General features: G+C 38.9%; 1 protein-coding gene across 8 annotated transcripts; it reads left to right on the top strand.

The window, feature by feature from the left end:
* The first annotated feature begins 31 nt into the window (after positions 1-31).
* Positions 32-20,799, top strand: CCP110 (centriolar coiled-coil protein 110). Of its 8 annotated transcripts, none has more exons than XM_049791709.1 (16): positions 32-612; positions 1,331-1,649; positions 2,880-3,036; positions 4,408-4,536; positions 5,962-7,606; positions 8,547-8,671; positions 8,816-8,999; positions 9,685-9,815; positions 10,193-10,309; positions 10,576-10,677; positions 10,953-11,069; positions 11,570-11,649; positions 12,251-12,313; positions 13,262-13,321; positions 13,891-13,973; positions 18,456-20,799. In XM_049791709.1, the coding sequence occupies exons 3-16, from the start codon at positions 2,890-2,892 to the stop codon at positions 18,506-18,508; spliced, it is 3,036 nt and encodes a 1,011-aa protein (XP_049647666.1). In that variant the 5' UTR covers positions 32-612; positions 1,331-1,649; positions 2,880-2,889; the 3' UTR covers positions 18,509-20,799. The 8 variants fall into 8 exon arrangements, with proteins under 8 accessions (XP_049647666.1, XP_049647668.1, XP_049647665.1 ...); XM_049791711.1 differs by lacking the exon at positions 32-612 and adding an exon at positions 1,137-1,186; XM_049791708.1 differs by lacking the exon at positions 32-612 and having other exon boundaries at positions 1,314-1,649.
* Positions 20,800-21,075: the final 276 nt, after the last annotated feature.

Here is a 21,075-nt window from a genome sequence, read left to right on the forward strand (position 1 = left end):
GAGGCGGCGCGAGGCCGAGGCCGAGGCCGGCAGGTCCTGGGGCTGAGGAAGCCCTTCGGGTAAAGGTCGGAGGAGCCCTGCGAGAAATATACGGATTATTCCGGATAAAAACCGGCGCGGATAAAAATAAATGGTGTTAATTGAAGGGGAGGTACCGCTGCCCAGACTGTCGCGTGTGTCTGGAGAGCGTCGGGGGTTCTATCCAGCTATGCCACCTAACTAGTTCGAAATATAATATGAGTAATTTTCCAGTTAATGATCGTGTTTCTCTGTACAGCGTTGCCTGCTGTGTACGTTGTGTAGCTAACGCTCTGTGTGAGGTGGGTAGCTATCGGCTCGTGCCTCCTCACAAACCCAGCCCCGGACTAGGCGGCCCCGGTGCTGTGAGGGCAGCGGAGGTGCCGGGACTCACCCAGGGACCGCGGCTCCCGCCCGCGTCAAGAGAGGCTGCTGCTGGAGCGGGAAGTTCGCGTTTACCGCTGGGCGTGACGAGAGTGTGAACAACGGGAGAGCATCCAGAGGAAAGAGCAACGAGACGGGGAAATGGGAGAAGGCTGAAGAAACTGGGCTTGTTTAGTCTGGAGATAGAACAGCAAAGCAGAGGAAATAGCGGTTTGTATTAACAAAAATGAGGATTTTTAGTGTGTGTGTGTGTGTTTTCTCTAGTGGGAAGGATGGGAAGAAACTGACTTTGCAGGGAGGCTCTCTTGCCAACCGGAGGTGGAACAGGCTGCAGGCAATCTTCTAAACCCAGTTTAATTTTTTTTCTTTTAACAGCTGAGGTAAATATTTGTCACATATTGTCCTAGCTGATTCTGAGCATCTCAGATATTCTTTTCTGTCTATGGTTTTGTGCATCTGCCAGATGTACCTAAAGAAGAATCAGATATATGTACGCAGACACAAATACGGAATGGCTAATTAAACGTCTTGCATATTTAAAAATCTTTTGATAAACAACAGCATTTGTTAAGATTAAAGGTGTAGATTTAAAAAAAAAACTCAATAATGTTTAACGTATCGAAGAGGTTTAACAGGTGAAGGAGTCGTTTTTTGAAACAAGAACGACAGCTTTAACATCTCTAAATACTCACCAGGAACTAGATGTTTCCATAAATTTAAATTAATTTGCCTGGGCCGAGTGCTGGCAAACAAGCATGTGTTTTCCGCCTGACCTGCCTCGTGGGTGAGTATTACCTGCTCCTTCGGCCGGCTGGACCAGCAGCTGCCTGCCGCCCCAGCAGGAGGGATAGGATGTCTGCGGTGACACCGTGATGCTGTGTCCAGAGAGCGTATTAACAAGTTCTCATGTTTATCTTTCTCATCACAGCGCATTCAATGAAACCGATACCTGCTGGCGGCACATCTGTGGTCCTGACTATACAAGGACTGCACAGCCATATGATATTTAACGTGACAGAGCAGAACAGGCTTCACTCGTGCTAAGAGGGGAACTTGTCTTGGAGGGAGACCTGCGTGTGGAAGTCGCTGGAAATCAAGAGGACCAGGGCGGTCCTCAGTCCCACCTCGTACCTCTGAAAATTGGAGCCACCTTTGCCTGGGAGCCCGCCCCAAACCGACAGATTTGTCCCGCGGGACTCGGCTGCGTGAAGGGGAGCTCACGACCTTTCCCAGACCAAATCAAGAGGGTTTGTTTTCCCTAAATTTTCGGCCCAAGAGAAGCCAGCGCCCCGCCCGTGTCCCCCGCGTCCCGCCCCGAGGCGGGAGGAGCGGGAGCGGGGCCGCAGTGCGCGCTGGGGCTTGTAGTGCCGCGGCGGGGAAGCGGGGCCGGGGCGGGCCGGTTGCCGGGAGGCGGTTGCCGGGAGGCGGCCGGGGCAGCGCCGCGCAGGCCGCCCGCCCGCCCAGCCCGGGCTGCGCGGGTGAGGGGAGCGAGCGGGCCGCGCCGCGCCGCGGCTCCGAGCCCCGCGCAGGTACCGAGTGGTTCGCCGAGCGCCTCGGGGCGGGCCGTGCGCCGGGCCGTGCCCCGCGGTGGCGGGGGGCGACGACACGGCGGCCGCGCTGCCGCCGGGCGGGCAGGGCCGCGGGGCCCCGGCCAGGCCCCGCCGGTGCCACCTGCCTCCCGGAGGCGGGCGTGAGGCGAGGCGAGGCTGCCGCCCGGGCCGGGGAGCGGGGGTCCTCCCGGGCGGCCCGGGGAGGGCTCGGTGCGGGCGGGAGGAAGGCGGAGACGGGCCGAAGGGGTGTGCGAGGGGAACAAAAGCGTTGGCGGGCCTCGGCCGGTGTGCTTGGCTCTGCTCTCGCTCCGGTGGGGATGGGCGGTGAGAGACGCGTAGGCTCTTTTAAGGAAACGAGGCTGTAACGTCTTTTTCGGGTGGAAGCATTGGCGGCTGTCGGATCCAGGGATGTGTCGAGGAGGAGGCTCAGGGGAGGGAGACGGCTTCCTCTCAGGCCCGTGAATGTAAAGGCTGGTCTTGCTTTAATATCAGCTTAATTATTTTTGCAATATTTACGATTGGCTGCAATTTTGGGGTTTTTTGGTTTGGTTTTTTTTTTTTTTTTTACAGTTGATAGCATCTGTCTGATAGTCGTGGGAGACCTTAAAGCTTTAATCTATGACGGAAATTGTTCAGGTTATCTGTAGTGTGTATAGTTTTGTAAATCCTGATTATCTCAATGTTTGCTTGCTTCTCAGTGTACCTGTCATCATCTTTTTTCGCTCATTTATGCGGATTCTATTTTTATATGGGAAAAAAAGAAAAGCTTTGCAGCATTTGTTAATGGGAGGAAGACGAGAAACATAACTGAGTTTTCTAATGTTTAACTTGTTTCCTGGAATATAGTGATACAGAATTAGTTGTGATGTTGTTTTCCCTTCATGGTCTCAGAAGTACATGGAACGATAATGTTATTACTCTTTGCAGCTTAGTTAACATGAAGATGGAGGACTATGAAATATTCTGCAAGAAGCATCTTTCCAGAATCCAAGAAGAGGCAATAAAAAGAGAAACCTCTGTCACTGTTCAGCACAGAAATATCTCCCTCATTCAATTCCATGGCGTTCCTGTGCTTTCCCCTCTGGTAAGGCCTTCTTTCTTTTTTTTTTTTTCTTTTTCTTTTCTTCCCTGGTGTGCTAACTGTGCTATTGGCACTAGCTTTGATGTCCACATGTAATGATTCTGCTGAAGGTACAGCTCTGTGTCAGGTATCATCTGGCCTGCTGCTTAGTGTATTCTAAGCATTCTTAACCTTAATTTTACAAAGTGAAGGGGTAAAATGTATTTTTTTTTTCACACCGACTACATTGGTTTTAATTTCGTGAACTTCTTGTCTTCACAAGGGGAGTAAAAATGCTTGTGGTATTAAAAAGATGAATGTTATTGCTGGGTTTAACTTAATGTAAAATCGTGTTGACATTCCAAATATTGAACGTGTGAGTTCATTTAAAAGTGTCAAAAAAAAAAAAAGTGCACATAGGAAATACTGAGATAGTTAAGCTTTTAAGTAAATTTTTTTTGCATGTGTTTGCAGCTTCCTCTAATGTGTTTCACAGGCTCATCAATTATGTTAAGTCATTCTGTGCTTAATGCAAACAGAGCCAAGCAGAAGACTGTTGGTAGTTTGTGCAATAATGCAGCTGACTTCCTTGTTTCAGCGAGGGGAAGTATGAACGGAGACGCTTTCTAACAACAATGGCCAAAAATCATGATACAGATATACATTGGAGACTAAACGATATATTGTAATATTTTTCATTTACAAATGGGTGGATATTTTAAGGTTTCGTAGAAGAAATGCATAATTTGACGTGAGACTATCTAATTTTGTAGAACTTTGTGAAACCAATTTTTGTAGATGTAGCTTTGTAGATCTAGTTTTGACTTTTATCCAAACTACATATTCTAAAGTAGTAACTCGGAAGATTTTCAGTTTCTGATTGTCAAAAGTATCCAGAAGACTGCTTGCATACATTTCTGCCTTGTTGTGAAATTCACCTATGGTTCAAGAGGGCAAGTGCAAGCTAGTTCTTCATAGAGCTTAATAGTTTGAGTATGGGTAGGAAGATTGGTCACAGAGGGCTCTACAGGATGCCCAAACCTCCCATCTCCATAGGGGACTGAGGAAGACTTGCCCTGCAGTCTGAGTCCTGTGTCATTTGAAGTTGGTACTGTAGCATGTAATGTTCATGCAGTTTTTTTCTAAATGACCTTTTACATTCATGTTTATTTGCATGTGTGCCTAGAAGGCATTTTGTGCACCTTCCATTAAAAGAAAAGTATAATTGGTTAAAAAGAAGCTGGCATTTAAAATGTGTGGAAAGTCTCAACTTAGGTGATTGTTGTTCTTCTATTGTTTTGTTCTGTTGTTTTTCTTTCTAATTTACTTCTGTAATTCTGTACTGAAATCTGCATTTAGCGATATAAACCATGTTTCTTACACTCTTTTTTGCAGCTTAACCTTGAAAAGAAAAAGGAAATACAGCAATATAAACAGAAAGCACTGGACCTAGAGACCTGGAGACAGAACTCGCGGAAAAGAGCTTTATTGAATCGTGTTCAGGAGATTCTAGAAAATGTTCAGGTAGTGTTAGTCCAAAGCCTTCTTATAGCTTTACAGAAAACATCTGCTTATGTTTAAAGTGCTGGGGTTTAAGTATTCACTGATATAAACATGAAATTAATAGTGGGTAACTCTCTAGAACCAGCACTTGCTAGTGTTTCATGCTATGTGACCTGATAATTGATTATTTGTAATGCACGGCACTTGCTTTTCACTGCTTGTTTTTGGTATATGCGAAAGACAGACCTCACCAGGTGGGTGACTGTTGCTTTTGTAACAGCGTTTGAAACAACTAGATTGTAAAAACAAATGAACAATACCCCCAGTGGTAGAGCAACTGGTTTGCTTTATTTGCAAGCTTATAGTTTAGTCAGAAAATTATCTATATTCAACCTTATGCTTACAGAATTAAAATTACCTTTGCAACAACTTGTGTTCTGTTGTGAGCTTTATAATTTTACTGCAAATATTTTGTTTTCTTTGCTGCTTCAATGGTGAATTTAGTAGAGGTTTAAATGGAAAAGAGTATTAAATACATCTAATCAAGCAGTATTATTTGTCTTTGAAACAGTTGTAATACAGTCTTTAAATTAACCTGTTGCTTCAACAAGTACAGTTAACACTGAATTTGTTGAGTTACTAAGGTGGCAAACAAAACTTACTAGTTTGCACTGTTTGCTGGAGTGTACGTGGCAACAGTCATCTGGCTTGGGATTTGAAGAGCAGACCAGGAACGTAGGTTCAGTACAAAAATAAGTTAGCTTTTTTATTTTTTCAAAGGTGTCCCCTTGATAATTGAGTTGCAACACACAGGATAACCTATAGGATAATTGTAATGTGAAAATCCTTTTAAACAAATGCTCACTAGAAGTAGCATGTAATTCTTGCTTAAATGAAGTTGGTTTTCCAAGTACTTGACAAATGAAAACTCATATCTAATTGTCTCCAGATTAACAAAAAAATGAACAAATTATTTTATAGTTCCACTATTTTTATTAGGAATTATGTTCATTGTTCTTAGTTGTCTATAGATTAGTCTATTTTTCATGCTGAAATTTTGCAATTACATTTCTTATTTAATGTCGACATTTTTTAATATTTTAAGAGAAGAGGAATCTTGCAAGATAATTTGAAGCCATAAAATTATTTGAATTTATCCAAATTACCTTATGAAGAAAAGAGCATCTTTGCATTCAGATACTTGGTATGAGTAAAATTCTGAGTGGACCATTATTTAAATTTATATTTTAATTCCAATAATCTCCTTCCCCTTGCAAAGAGCTCTGTATTGTAGGAAATTGTTAACAGTCAAACTGGAAATTTTTATTGGTTTTAAGGTGGTAGCATTCTTTTTTTTTAAAGTCAGGTGAAGCTTGCAGAAACCTGAGAATCTGAGATTTCATTGAAAATACATGATTGGGGTTTTTTTTCAATTTTTATTTGCAGATCAGGAGAGGGCCTAGTGTGAGTGATGTGAATGCACAGGAGGCTGAGAATAATTGCCCTGATTCAGATTCAAAAGCTTCAACTGACTTCACAGCTCTATCGGATGTCAATGTGGCGTGTTCTCCTGAAAGGCATGGTTCCACAGAGCTTGAAAAGACACCAGAACTTAAGCCATCAGATACTACTCGGCAGATGACATCCACTGTGACAGAAGTAGTTAAAGCAGCAGAAGAAAATGTTTTTTCAAAGCAAAGCGAGAATTGCATCTCAAAAGACGTACCTTGTCCAAGGGCTGCGTCTCCTGACAACATGCATAGTAAGCTTGCGTCACATGCTTTGCAAAAGAAAGAGGGACTAGGAGGGTTGCCATCAGATGAGGAAGTCCAAGATCCATACGTAATGAGTCTTCAGAACCTGATGAAGAGATCTAGGGAGTACATAGAGAAAGAGCAAACCAAACGTAGCTCAAAAAGTAATTCAAAGAGGAGTATGAGTGAAAGTCATTCAGATAAAGAAAATGATGGTGTTAAAACAACTGACCCTGTGAAAGAAAGAGGAAAGCTTACCGGCAGAAGTTGCACCACTTCGACACTTGATAAACCCAGTCTTAATAAATCAAATACCCTTCTCCAAGGTGCCTCTACTCATACAAATAACACAAGTATGTCTGCTTTATCCAGTTTTTCTAAAGTGGACATACCTATGAGAGTTGGAACACCCCCATTGGTGGATTCGGATTCAGATGAAGAATTTAAAAAGACTTCTATGTTTGATCGTGACAGTAGCATTGTCAGGAGCCTCACGGGCTCTTACGCCAAATTGCCAAGCCCAGAGCCAAGCATGAGCCCTAAAATGCACCGAAGGCGCCCAAGACCTTTATCAATGGGTCACATTGTTATAAATAACCCTGTGAATGCTTACGAGTTAAGTCCTAAAGGCAAAGGTAGAGCGATGGATTTAATCATGCAAGATATTGCAGATAAAAATAATGTGTCTGAATCAGTGCCAAAGTTCATGGTGGACTTCACTATGGTTTGCCCTGCCAGAGTTCCCAGTGTCAACAGGAATTCTTCAGGCCCTTGTGATGGGTTGGGGGTGGGCAAACCGAATCGCCATTCCTTTGGGCACTTGGAAAGCAAAGGAACGTTGTTGGCTGCGGTGGAAGGACACGTAGTGATGGACAGCAGAGGGCCATTTAAGGCAGAGACTAGTACTAATACTGTAGCTCCAAAATTGAATGACCCATTTGCCATCAGTCAGTCTACAGTAGCACAGAAGCTCCTACCTGTGAATGAAACCAAACCGTCTAGTTTGCTAGAAAATACTAAGTGTAATTCTCCAGTAGAACTCAATAAATCTTACGATGTAGAAAACCCGTCCCCGCTACTAATGCAGAGCAAGAATGTGCGACAGCAGATGGACACTCCAAGTGTTTCCCCAGCAAGCGAGCAGTTTCTAGAAAATGGTTTTGAAAAGGTAAAACGTAGACTTGATTTGGACACCGACAACTGCCAAAAAGAAAATGGTCCCTGTGTTCTAACAATTGGAATGGAAGAACAAGAGAAGCAGTGGTTGCAAGAACAGAAATACCCTGTGGCATCAGTTTACATTACCAAGAATGCAGCCCCTGCTAGTATGGCAAAAGGTAAAAGATTTCCTCTAGTTGAGGGTTTTTCTTAAACTTACTTCTCAGTTTATAAATCTCGTAGAAAAAACCACAATGATCGTTAGTCACTGGTGTTTCTAAGTATGTATATATGTCAAAAGGCTAAAGTTTTATTGAGTGTAAATGATCTTTTTTTCAGTAACCTCATTATTTAATTTTTAATTAATGACAAATTCTGAAATTTGACTTGCTACTTGAGCCATTTTTAACAGCTACAGAAGGGAGTAATTGCTGTCTTAGAAGTCACTTGGAGTCAGAAGTCTTATAACAGTTATTTGTAACAAATACGCGATTAAACAATTTATGAGGAAACATCAGCTAAAACATTGTGTATCAGTTCTGTGAATTCCGTATTTATTTTCAAGGGTATCATTTGACAGCACAAATATTAATTTCCCATTTGAATGTAGAAACTGGAATTTAGTTTTACTAAGAAAATTATGTTTTATTCCATGAGGTCTAAATAAGACTACTGAAAGAAAAGATAGCCTATATAAATTAAAAGAAAATACCTTTTAATGGGTTGCAAATTACTATGTTGGTATTGTCTTCGAATTCAAGACTGTGTTACATCTATATGTGTCTACCAAGTCAAGCTGAAGTGGCATAAATTCAAGCAAGTGTAGGTATACTATTCTTAGAGCTAGATTTTTTGTGTTCTTATTTTAATACTGGCTCAGTTGATGTTACTGCTGTTGTATTCACATGCTTATCCCACAAATATGAACATGCATATATTTTGAAGGACTGTAGCAACTGATGAGGTTCTTAGCAATAACATGATGGAAACCTGATGTCAAAGATATGTTGTACTTTTTTACTGATGATGCAAATTACTCCTGTTAAATGCATGTATGTCTGTGGCAAAGATCATATAGAAATTATTTAATACTTGATTCTTTGTAATGTATCTTCTCAGAAGATATTTTAAAAACTAAAATGTTGGCCTTTGAAGAAATGAGGAAGAGACTTGAAGAACAGCATGCACAACAGCTGTCGATTCTGATAGCTGAACAAGAGAGAGAACAGGAGAAATTGCAGAAGGTAAGGTAAAAAGAGGAAAAATTCTAAGCAAAGGGCATGTGTGTTGTATTGCAGTTTGTCAGGAAGCAGTTGGTTTTAAAATGTGTATCCTATTGTTTTGCAGAGTTAGAAAAGTAGTCTTATAGTTGATTCTTTCTTTTGTAGGAACTGGAAGAGCAGGAGAGAAAGTTGAAAGGAAAGAAGGTTGCTACAACGGAAATAGAAATTTCTAAAGTGAATATTAACAGTAGAATGGAGTTGGAGTGGAGGAAAAAAAGCGAAAGTGGCTTGCTGGAAAGTGTGCAGTCTCAGCTGGAGACAGTCCATAATGCAAACTCCACCAGCATTGGTAAAACTGAGAGGGTAGAATATAGATTAAATGTGATACATTTTGCTTTACAGTACTTGACTGGACCAGCTGCCCCATTGTATTGATAAATGCAGTGTTCCTGTCCTTGGGCACGTGTTGGTCAGGATATGCAGACAGCTGTTGCCTTCAGCTGTTGACAGCATATATAAAACAAATTCTGTGTTGCATCTTTGTCTAGCTGGCATTTAGCACAGTTTCAGCTATCCTTGTACTATTCCATGTATTGCATTTGTTATAGAATTGTTGTAGGGCATATTTGAGGAAAACAAGCTAAGAGTAAACTCATTTGATCAAAGATGAGGATGTGGATTTGCATCATGTCACAGAAGGTTCATCCTCATATGTAGCTGCACAGCAGCGAGCCAGGTGTTCTTGTTTGTGCGGGAGGATTAGAGGGGCTACGCCAAGGAGTCTCAACTGCAAGGAAGTACAGCTATAGCTGATGGAACACCTCTCACCTGTTCCAGAACATTATGAAATGTTTTGGTTTGTTTTCTGTTTGGCAAATTTTGCTAGGAAGTGAATTGGAAATATTCAGATTGCTTTTTGGCTCTAATCGACCTTGTAAACAAAGCTGCTGTCTCTGAGCTGAGTGTATGCACACACATGGTCATTACTTTATGGAAAAGTGTGTGTTGAACTGTACATTCTGCTTTGCACACAGGTTTTACTACACCTAACACCTTTGCTTCAACAAGTGAAACTTCATTCTTTCTCTGGGGACCATCAGGTAGTGGAGTTATAAAAACCTCAGTATCTAGGCCAAGTAACAGGATCAAAACTAGGTGGACTCAGGTAAGGAAAAAAAAAAGATTTATTTATAGCTTAAAAAGCCCTCTAGTTTTTGTAAGACACTGTTAACTTGATAATAGCTGTGCAGTAATAAATCTCACAGAAAAGTTTATTATCCCTTCCTATATTGACTTCAATTACACGAGAGAACTGTATAGGATATTTTTCTAGTTGTTCATATATGCAAAATAATTCTATAACAATATATTGCTTCTGCTAAGTTAGTATTATGGTGGATACTTCTGACCTAGCCAAAACCTTTATCAACAGCTTGTTTCTTACCTGAAAACTTATGTCACATGATTGATGTTATTTGAGCAATAATTCGTAAGTCTTGCTTTTTTTATCCAATGCTTAGAAAACGCTTCTTTTCTTTTAAGGTTTTCAGTCCAGAGATACAGATGAAGTTCGATAAGATCACTGCTGTGGCAAAGGGTTTTCTCACTCGTAGACTCCTGCAGACAGAAAAACTGAAACATCTTAAGCAAACTGTAAAAGTAAGATTAGCATTTTTATATTATGCAGCTTGTCCTCCTGTTTGTTTTTGTTCCTATCTTCAATTGACAGGTGAAATCATGCATTTTCTGCTTTCAGAAGAATTTGGGAATGTCTGTCACGTGAACATGTTTGAGTGTTGCATTGCTTAGAGTCATAAGGTCCAAGTCAAACAAAGAATATATGTCCTGTGTGTACAGTTCATAATGATTGCTTTCTTGTGAAGGATTATGCTTGGTGCTTAATCTTATTTTTCTGCCTTACCCAGGATACTATGGAGTTCATAAAAAATTTTCAGTCTGAAGCCCCGTTAAAAAGAGGAAGTGTTTCAGCACAAGATGCATCTCTTCATGAAAGAGTAATGGCTCAGGTGACACAATTTAAACCTTTTTTTTTTTTTTTCCCCTAGCTATTCTGCTTTTGTGGTATAAATACCTAAAATCCTCACAGTCACTTTGTTTAAAGTACAAATTCTAAATTATGGCTGTGAAGAGAAGACTCTATTTTTGTGCTGACACATTAAGAGAGATTTCAAAATTATCTTTTCAAGTGCTTTGTTTAGATTGAAAGTGAGAAGAGCTTGATGATCAAAAGCATGGGAATGTTGAGTGAATATTTTATTAAAATTTTAATTATTCTTTGCAGCTGCGAGCTGCTCTGTATGACATCCATGACATCTTTTTTGCAATGGAGGCATCGGAAAGAATGAATATTCTGCGTCATGATCGTGAAGTTCGGAAAGAGAAAATGCTCAGGCAAATGGTGTGTTATATTCAAGATAATGTAAACTGTTTTAAGACTTTAAGTACTGAATCATTTTGCTTTTAAGAGATTATTCCTCACCCAGTAAAAAGTTTTTTAAATCTGAATTTTTGTTTAATTATGCTTCTGTAGGTAACTTCAAATAAAAAAAAAAGGGGTCAGTGCAGTAGCAGATTATTATGTTGAAACTTTTAATGTGTAGATGTATAAAAATTACAATGAAGAACACGGTGAAAGTAATAACAAAAAGTCCATAGCAAGAATTTGTTATGGCACACAAACTTTTTGAATTTGGTCATATAAGGAAGATCCATTAATTTTAAAAAAGAAAAAAAACCCTTTAATTTAGCCTGAATGTGAACTTAGTACTGAAAACACTGTTGGTTTTGTTGTTTGGGTTTTTTTTTAAATTTTATTTCTTTGAATACAGGCAGGTCAGATCAGGTTAAGCTCAAAGAGAGCAGTAACTAGAGTTATTGTCAGTTCTTTTGCTTTTTTAGGATAAAGTAAAGAGCCCAAGAGAGAGAGCAACACTTTCAACAGCTACGCAGAAATCTCTGGACAGGAAAAAGTACATGAAGTACGTGCAGTTCTCTGTTTGTGGTGGTGGGGTGTGGGGTGCAAGAGGATGAGTAGGAGGCTTTGGAAATAGTGAAAAACAAGTTTTTGGAGTAAGAGGTTCTTTGCAAACTAATGTTTCTCCTAGCAAGAATGAATAAAAAACAGCCTTTGGGTGTGTGGTGTCTTAGTAATAGTAGTTCGCTTTTACTTTTAAGGGACTTCTTGTTTGAATGGGAGCAGAATGTTTGTTCTAAGTTGTGCATTTATGCTATATTCCGGTGGTGAGCACTTAGTTTATGGTTGATTGTGTAAATTGTAAAAAGTGCTCTAAGTTATTTTATCAGTCTTTCTAAGGTTCCTAGCAATAGAGATACTTGATAGAGTATCTCTGGCAAAGTTGGGGTGGGGGGGGGATTGTAGCAGGCATTATCCTGCAACACAGTGGACTGAACAGTTGTGTTACACTTGCTCATGAGTAAAAAGTGATAATCTGTAGTACTGCTCTGGCAGTATTACATGTAGATGAAGATCTTGTTGTAGGTATTCTCTTACTGTTTCTGCTTAAGACCTAGATGATGGTTTTATAATTAAAATATGTTTCAATACTTCTATTTCTCTAGGGCTTCAGAAATGGGAATGCCAAGTAAAAAAATAATCATAAAACAAAAAACTCCTGAAAGCCGGTGAGTGAAGATTACTTGTATTAGGATGCTTTTAAAGAACTGTCTTATAATGACAGATTCTTTGATCTGTGTTGCTGGTTTTGCATCAGTCAGCTCAATTCCTGTCACTATTATGATGGACAGTAATGAAATCTGATTTAGCATGGTCTGAGAAAGGGGTTTACTAGCTCATTAGAAGTTAGAAAAGATTTATTTTCTTAAGAGTCAGTTCTGAAACGTTATCTTCAGAAATTTTTTATTTATGGCTTTAAATCTCTGTGCTCAAGCTCAAGGTTTTTCACTGAGATACGCTATTAGTATCTCTTAAGCTTCAGTTTAACACTACTACTTTTCTTAATACCATTTACTTTGTAATGTGATCATTGATATGTTTATCGTTAGGAAGCTGTCAGGAGTGGCTTTCTGTTGTGAGGAAAAGTTCTTTCTTCTAGATTGTGTGATTGTTTGCTTAGATCACAGAATTACAGTGTTCAATACTTGCTGTTCAGGAAGACAACAGCCCCTCTCTTATGAGGCCTAGCTGCACTTTTTTCTAGTATAAAAAAGTCAGATACGTGGCATCCTTTAAAGACAATTTTTATGCCGTTCTTAGCCAAAAGCTCTGAAGACATGCTGTCTACTAATACAGTTTGGTCTTCAATAACAAGTTGAAGTGATTCAGTCCTTTTTTCCTGCATGTTCTTATCAATGACTAGGAACCCAAGGCACTGCTGAGGGAGTTTTACCTGTGTGCTTTTTTGTTTCTTTGTTTTAGATAGTGGAAGTAGTAATCCTATTCTGGAATTTTAATTCCTGCCACTTTTGCCTACATGTCATCTGCATTACAGAACCTGTTAGCATTTATGAAATTTGTTATGTGAAACATGATGCATAATTCAGTATTCCTTTTGAGTTGTTTTTTTTCTAAAACAAGGGAAAAATTACTAATAAAAGTTTGTGTTTTAACAGCGTACTTCAGCCAAATCAAGGACAGAATGCTCCAGTTCATAGACTGCTTTGCAGACAAGGGTAAGGACACAACATGTTTAAAGCCTAAAGATGAAAGTAAATGCAAAATGCAAGAGCACAGTGATTTCTGAATAATATTTACACATACTGCTGCAACTGTTTTTCAAAGTAAAAATAATTACTTTTCACAGTATTTTGAGAGAGTGATAAAGCTTTGTTTTACCTTATACTGCAAGAAAATATTTAGTGTTCTCATCCTCTTGTGTATTGTCTCCATTTACACTGTTCCAACATTTGTATTTGTAACATTCATTCCATGAAGCTTTGCTTCCACTTAATGAAATATATAATTTTTATATGTAGACTATAATGCCAAAGTATCTGAACTCAATCAGTTTCTTGAATAGAGTTTTAAAAATCTGTTCATGGGGAGATGTTGTCCTATTTAATGTGTCTACATAAGCCATAATAATGTCAATAGGAATTGTACACATACTTAGGCGGCGGCTCTGTGGGACACTGTAAAAATGTTTCTGTGCCAAACACAGTTTGATAGTGTCTTTATATTTTTGGATACAGCCTTTCAACTTTGTTGCAAGTGACTTATTAACTCTTTTATATTTAATTAGAACCCCTAAGACCTCAATGAAGGGGGTTGAGCAAAATAGAAAGAAGGCCTCAGAGAGCAGAGTGTCTAACAAGGCTGTTTCAGGTGTGTAGAAAATTGGTGCTTGGATCTTATAGTAAATAAGTTACTAGTATCTAGAAAAAGTAAATGGGCGATATGTTGTTTTCCTTTTCTTGTGCGCCTGCTTTGCTATGTGTTAAAGCTAACCTATCTTCAAACATGTGCTGGTAACTTAACCATCCACTTTCAAGTTCTATAAACATAGTATATAGAATATACTGCACAGCTCATTTGCTTTCGCTCACGAGATGCCCAGTCATAAAAAAAATTGCCAGATATATTCACTGTAACTGTTTGAGAAGCTAATAGTAGTCAAAATAGACTTGGATTAGAATCTTAATGTCATTTGATTCTTAGTTCTGTACGCATGTGTAACTTGTCTTCAACATGAAGCCTATTGAAAGGACAGGAAGGACAGTTTCAGACTTATCAGTGGGTGTTCAGTCATCATACGGTCCTAAAATACTGTATATTTAGCATCCTACAGAATGTTTGAGTCTTAATGACTCAATTTTAAAAGTGGGGTATTCCTGTACTTACTTACAGGGATTACTGATCGGTTAGCTTTTATTAAAAAGGTTTGATAACAGTGCCAAACCTCTCAGTTTTCAGCCTGTTCAGGCATGAAGGGAATAAAACACTATGAAACATCTTACACAATCTCCATTTTTTTAAATCGGATTTTAAATTTCTTAAGTGACAAGCCTTAATTTATCAAAAGGTAAAGTGATTTATAGATTTTAAAACTGTTTAAGATCTCAATTACACTTTGTTCTTAAAGGAGAGTTCCACGAGTCAAGTATAAAAATTGGACATTTTTGGGCTTAATAAGGCAAATTTGTAATGTAATAGGATTTCAACTGTTTTCCACAGTGATCTGAATTACCTTTATGTATTAAGTATCAAACCTTTCCTATAAGGGAAAATCTTACTTATGACAGCCCTGGAGCAATGCTGGCAGAGAGTATCTGTGAGTTTTAGTGTAGTGTGTACACTGTTTAAATGTGATATTTTCCCAGAGTATTTGGTCTTTTCATAGTACTTTGTGAAGCCAAGAGAAGTGACCATAGGAGGACGCATAGTAAGAAATTATGCATACACTTCTGTAGCATTTCAGTTTGAAGAAGGAAATAAAAAAAAGGAGAAAATAAAAAAAAGCAAATGATGAGATTACAACCAAGGTTTGTTCATTTATTTTTCTGTTGCAAATGCTCCTGACAGTGCTGTCACCACTGAAGTAGAGCAAGGCAGTTCTGTTGCACACAGTGACAGTACAGAAAAATTAGCAAAGGTAGTAAATAATCTCTCTGAAATATGAAGGAAGAAAATAAAGTAAGCAATATAATTTTAGCAACCAGAGGTAGGCATTAAGGCAAGTTTTCATCTGCAAGTTTGCAAAAATGTGTCTGGTAGTAACTAAGTAAATGAGAGTGCTGAAGAACAGGGACAACAAAACAATCAAGACCTCTGCGAGTTACAGTATGACAGAGGTTGTAAAAGAGTAGTAGTGTAAGGGTGGTATCAGTGTCAAGTTTAGTAGCGATTTGAGATTTGGATGCCATCCCCAATCTCGTATAATTCATTCTCAGCTCATAATGAGCTACAGTGTTTTTTTACATTTGCGTCTGGCATCAGACATCCAATTAAAGCATTCTTTCTTACTCTTCTGTGTTGGTAGCATGGGCTGCTCTGCTAAGTAAGTCCCTGAGTTTATCTTAGTCATAATCATTTAAGTCGTGACAGTTGATACTTGGCAATGAAAAGAATCCTTTGGGATATATCTCTACATTTCTCTTTGCCTTTCCTTACTGCTATTTGTTGAATATCTGGAAAGCCATTTAATGCCTTCTATAGTGGCCTTCTTGGAACTTAAAGCAGATATGGCTAATCAGTTGTATGCTCCCTAGTTCTTGTTACACAACATAAACTCATTTAGTGTTTGGACGTGTCATGTTCCCATGGTGTAATAGCAATATTTCCATGTGCTCCTTTACATATGAATAAAATGTGAATAGGGAAAGGCTTGGCAGTATGTTGAATGGTTTTCTTTTGTTAATAATTTTTTTAAAATATGGGGTTTTTTTGAAGTACTAAAAGTGTCTTTTTCAAGAGAGATCCATGAAAGTCATCTGTAGTGAGGCAATAAGTTCTGTCTGGGAAGAACCATAGACAGAGAAACTATAATCTCAAGTCAATTTGAAAAGAAAGTGTAAAAAGCCAAACAAATGCATATATTTCTCTTGTTTTAGTAGAAGTTGTGCATGTCGGAAAAGACAGACTGGTAGCAGTGACTTGTTCTAGGCAATACAGAGATTTATTTATATCTGCAACTGTACCAGTCTGCTGTACTCCTAACCTGTAATATTTTGATTTAATTTCTTGTCTTCATTCATCCCTGACTCCCAGTTAAATTGTGCTTATTAGAGGGGCGAAAGGGAAGGCGGGTTAGTAGAATACAGCTATTATAAATACATTCAAATTAGACATGAGACAAACCCTCTGAAGAAAACAATAGTGTACTCATCCAACTTTCCTTTTACTTTCTTTCTTTTCTTTTTCCATTCTTCTAATTATTGTTTTAAATTCTGTCTGCAAAGTGCTTCATAGCTTTAATACCTCTCTGATTGATTATTGTCATTTTCTGGCAAGAAGTCATTTTGTTTAGGAATCAACTGGTGATCGTAAATTTAGTTTTTGTTTTGTACTCCTTCAATCCAAAGTTCTGTGCTAAAGAGAAAAGTACAAACTGATAAATCCATAAAGAGTCTTATCTGATGTTTGTTTGTTTGTTTGTTTTTAAATAGGACCAAGGTAGTAAGACAATAGCCTACAAGCTGTGCCAGGCAAGGCATTTAACGTGGTCCGATTGTATTAGAAAAAAGGTGCTTGAGATCAGGCTGCTGCTACAAGTAGGCATATTCATCTCCTTTGTTTCTGGCCAGTCTGAGTAAGTGTTGAGGAAAAGAAATGTGGGGCGTGAGGCACATCGAGTATTTGGGTGGCAGCAGCACTTGGCCAAGCGTGGTCTTTCCCACATGCCTGTCCAGCCTGAGCAGGGCGCAGCTGGCCCGTGTGACACGGTGTGTGCTGTGAAGTGTGCCAGCATTCAAGCCAGCACTTCAGGAAGGTGTCAGACTTGCTATGTGTGAGTAGCAGGTCAATTGTGTGACACAGGAGAGAGGCCTCGTGTAATTGCTCCCCCTGGCACTGAGAAAGGTTGGGTGATAATTGTGTTCAGAAGGACTGTAACTCTTTTTAATAAAATTTGGCTTCTTCAAACCTAGTGCTGGGTTTTTTACACTTCCCTATACTGTCCTATTCCGTATGTGAGATTTTTTTATAACTTGTGCACTTGAGGAGAATTAAGAGGTTGTGTTAAATCACTAATAAAGCATCATGCCTGTCAGCCTGGTTGTTTGTCCTACAAGATCACAGGTGAGCTGAAGAGTACAGCACTGGAGAGTGCTGGGCCAGCGAGAATGCCTTTTTGTATAGTGGGAAACAGTGTTCAGATGTGAGGGATCCTGCTGTGGTAAGGTCTCTGTGGGCATTTCCAAAGCTGCTTTGCACTGTGCTGAACGTAGCCCTTGGACACCTGTAAGTAACTGCTGCAACTCTGACAAAGAGTAACTGAAGAGCTTAAAAAGGACTGGCACTTTATCTGTCACATTCATTTAATTGCTTGCCGATTATTTCTCTTCCATGGCTGTCTTCCATTTCCACTGCTCTGCACCATGTGGTAAACGTTTGCTCACATTGCTGGACACTCTTGGTAACTGCCTGAACATAACGAATGCTGAGTTGTGCTACTTTTAGCAGCCTGCAGTGCTAAATCCTTATTACTGGAAGATACATGTACTATGCATAGTATACTATGGTTTTCTAAATATACATGGAGATTTTTTTTATTTGTTATTATTTTTATACTTGAGCAGCTTTCCTTTTACAAGGGCTCTGCCTGATGACCTTAATCATACTGCACTTTTAATTCTGCTTGTGTATATTGACATATGGAAACCTGCAGCTGTCTCTTCGTTTATTAATGTGGCAGCTGGGGAAAAGGAAAGAGTTATCTTAAATACTTGACATGTATTATATTTTTTAAATTATTAAATTCTTGTAATTGATAGTTTGTTTGAAAGTAGTACATGGCAGAGTTCCACTTATCAGTCATTTAATCTCTGTCTTGGTGATGCAACAGACTTATCTTTTAAAAATCTGGGAATTGTAGTTGTGGATGTTTTAGAGAAGCAGAAAAGAAGGTGGAATAGTTACTGAGGAGGGTAATACTATAAAATGTCATTACTTTCCAAACCTATAGGTACTTTTTGTAAGGCATTTTGGGTGTAACATGAAAACTGTCATTTTAAAAGTAGCCAGTGAATATATAATATTGCTTAAAAAAAAAATTGTCCTAAACTTTTTCAGCTATTTTTGTTGGATAATCCTGTTACAAAAACCAGTACTAATAATTGTAAAATGGTAATGTTTTTACTTCATTTTTAGGAGCATATGCAGGAAGAACCCAAAGAAAGAAGCCAAATGTTGTGACAATTTAAGAAGACAACACTCACTGGGATAAAATGGCTGGTTTTTAATTATGGCATTCTCAGCACTGATTCAAATATTGCGTCTTCTATATGTATATGTATATTTAGAAATGATAAACATACTTCACCATTTCCAGACAATGACACATTAATACAGTCATACTGAAGTAATAAAGGGCTGTGAAGCTCTAATACTTGTGGAAAAATTGCATGTTAAAATTTATTATATATTCATACTACTGTGTACACGTAAGATTCATAATCTTATTTATTTAAAGACCACCACAGGGCAACATTAAGTTAATTTGTGACTTTTTCACACTCTAATTCTTGTGTCTGACATACGCTTTTTGCATTACTTAAAATTGCAATTTCTGTGTATGCTTGCCACCATAAGTCGTGTGTATATATTTTTAGTTTTGTACCATAAAGTTAAAGCAGTTAAGTAAGAAAAAAAAAATCAAACAAAACTGAGCTCTTACATCAGTGAATTTGTCGGCAGCCTTTTTGAATGTACTTTCTGTATGAATGAGATTACCTCAATTTAAATATTAATGGCCTAGAAGTTTTACATATCTGCTGAGTTGGACAGACATGGATCCACATTAACTTCTGGGCAGACAGACTATACCAAAATTGCGCATTTATATATGTGGTGGATCAAACACTGTGCTGAAAGAGTTCTTTATTTTTTCTTTGCTGCCTCCTGCATTTTTTATGGGAAAAACTTTTGGCCAAGATGAAGAGAAGTGTATGTTCTACAAAAATTTCAGAAGGCAAGATTTTAATTGTTTTACCATTTCAGACTTGCAAGTGATTGTCCATAATAATAATTCAGATATCTTATGTTTTGTTGATGACAGTTGCAGTTTTTCTAAGCAGTTTCTCTTCTACCAGGATCTAAGAGGCCCTTGTACCAAAATCATGATTTCAGGGGAGGAAAGGGTAAATCCCTACCACATCCCAGCACACACACTCTTACATTTATGAAAATCTAACATTAAAAGATCATGCTCATATTTTGTCTTGGTCTTCATATTGGTGGATGTTATGCGTCAACTTGAAGGGAGCAGAAGTCTGTAACTTCTGTCTTTTAATTATCTTGAGACATGATGTTAACATTCAAAGTCCAACAGAGAAAAGCTTGGCTCTGTTTAAGTCTTTGCGGCTCTTACTGTTCTGCTCTGTAACAGTAGTAGTAGAGAACTGACTACCAGAATGAAAAGAGTAATATTTTGTTGCTTTCCCAGTATCGATACAATGCAACACCCTGATTTTGGAGGCTTTGTAACATGGTGACAGGGATGGAAGAGGAAAAAGACTGAGCAGAAATTTCATTGTGTTAAATAGTCAGCATGAAAGAGGAACGTTAATGGTGGGATGAGGAGAGTATCTTCATGGGCAGTGATGAGGGAATTGGCTTGCTTGCAGCACTAGTTTTGGCTTTTATCTATCACCAAGTCTGTCCTCTTCAGCTAGTGACATCTCTCAAATGTTTTATACCATGCAGTAAATGTTTTATACCATGCAGTAAGTTACCCAAATTACCTACTTAGAAAATGGCAAAAATGCTGCCTGAACACCTTGAGGAATGATACTGCTCGGTGGCTCTTTACAGCAGTGTTTATTTGAAAGCTTGGGGGAGGGCTCCCCTAATGGTGTAAATTTAAGTGTTTACACCAGTGGAGGACCTGCCTCCTCCATCCAAATGCTGTGGATCTTTACAATTGCAGACAGAATATTGAAAATGCCTGAGGCAAGCTTCCTGCTCACCCAGTAGGCATCAAAGCTCTGTTTTGGTTCCCAACTTTCCTTAGGAGTGGAAAACATCCCAAGAGGGGAAAAATTTACAATGGCAAGAGTAACCTGTGTCACTGGTGACAAGATGTGCTGTTGATAATGCTAAAGGTCGATGTTTTTAAAGGAAGTTTTATGTGCTGTATTTATTCTTAGCATAGGCAATATGTTGATGTAAAAATAGGTTTAGTTTAAGTGTTAGTAAAACTGCTTACCTCCTGTTCAGGTTTCACATCTAAACCTCTTTTACTTTAAGCATGCCTCCAGTATGTGTGATAAAACATTGTAGCACATGGTTTTTTTAACTTTCATGAGGCCTTTCTCTTGACAAGTGCCAGAATTTGGTTTTGTACTTGATGTTTTGTATTTATACATATTTATCTTTTTATTTTGTGTGGAATTGTATTACCATTATAAAAGTGTATTTATTTTTGTACTTTATTTCATGTTCACCGGTCTTGCTTTTTATTTAAAACATGCTGCACAATAAACTTGAAAAAGAACTGCACTTCTTTTCTTTTTTTGGGTTGAAAATCACTCGATGCAAAACTAGGAAAAGGCAAATCCTGTGGTGCAAGGGCTTTCCACCTCACAACTCGCCGCAGTTCGTACCGCTCACTAAGGGTCTTCCGACCCGTTCGTAAAAAGCTCCGGCTGTGGCGTTACCCCCGTGTAATATTTTACACGAGGCTTCAAAAAAAAAAAAAAAAAAGGCCTGGAGAGGAGCTTCCGCGGCCGTCCCGCTGCAGCGGGAGCCAGCCCCTCACCGACCGCCCCAA

This window comes from Accipiter gentilis, chromosome 33 (assembly GCF_929443795.1).
Source record: "Accipiter gentilis chromosome 33, bAccGen1.1, whole genome shotgun sequence".
Lineage (NCBI taxonomy): Eukaryota > Metazoa > Chordata > Aves > Accipitriformes > Accipitridae > Astur > Astur gentilis.

Bases quoted from the DNA above. Each gene is read 5' to 3' on its own strand.
- CCP110 (XM_049791714.1), top strand. From the start codon at position 2,818: ATGTTGTTTTCCCTTCATGGTCTCAGAAGTACATGGAACGATAATGTT. The intron at 10,678-10,952 runs GTGACACAATTT...TATTCTTTGCAG, and splicing joins ATGAAAGAGTAATGGCTCAG to CTGCGAGCTGCTCTGTATGA. The intron at 11,650-12,250 runs GTACGTGCAGTT...CTATTTCTCTAG, and splicing joins GACAGGAAAAAGTACATGAA to GGCTTCAGAAATGGGAATGC.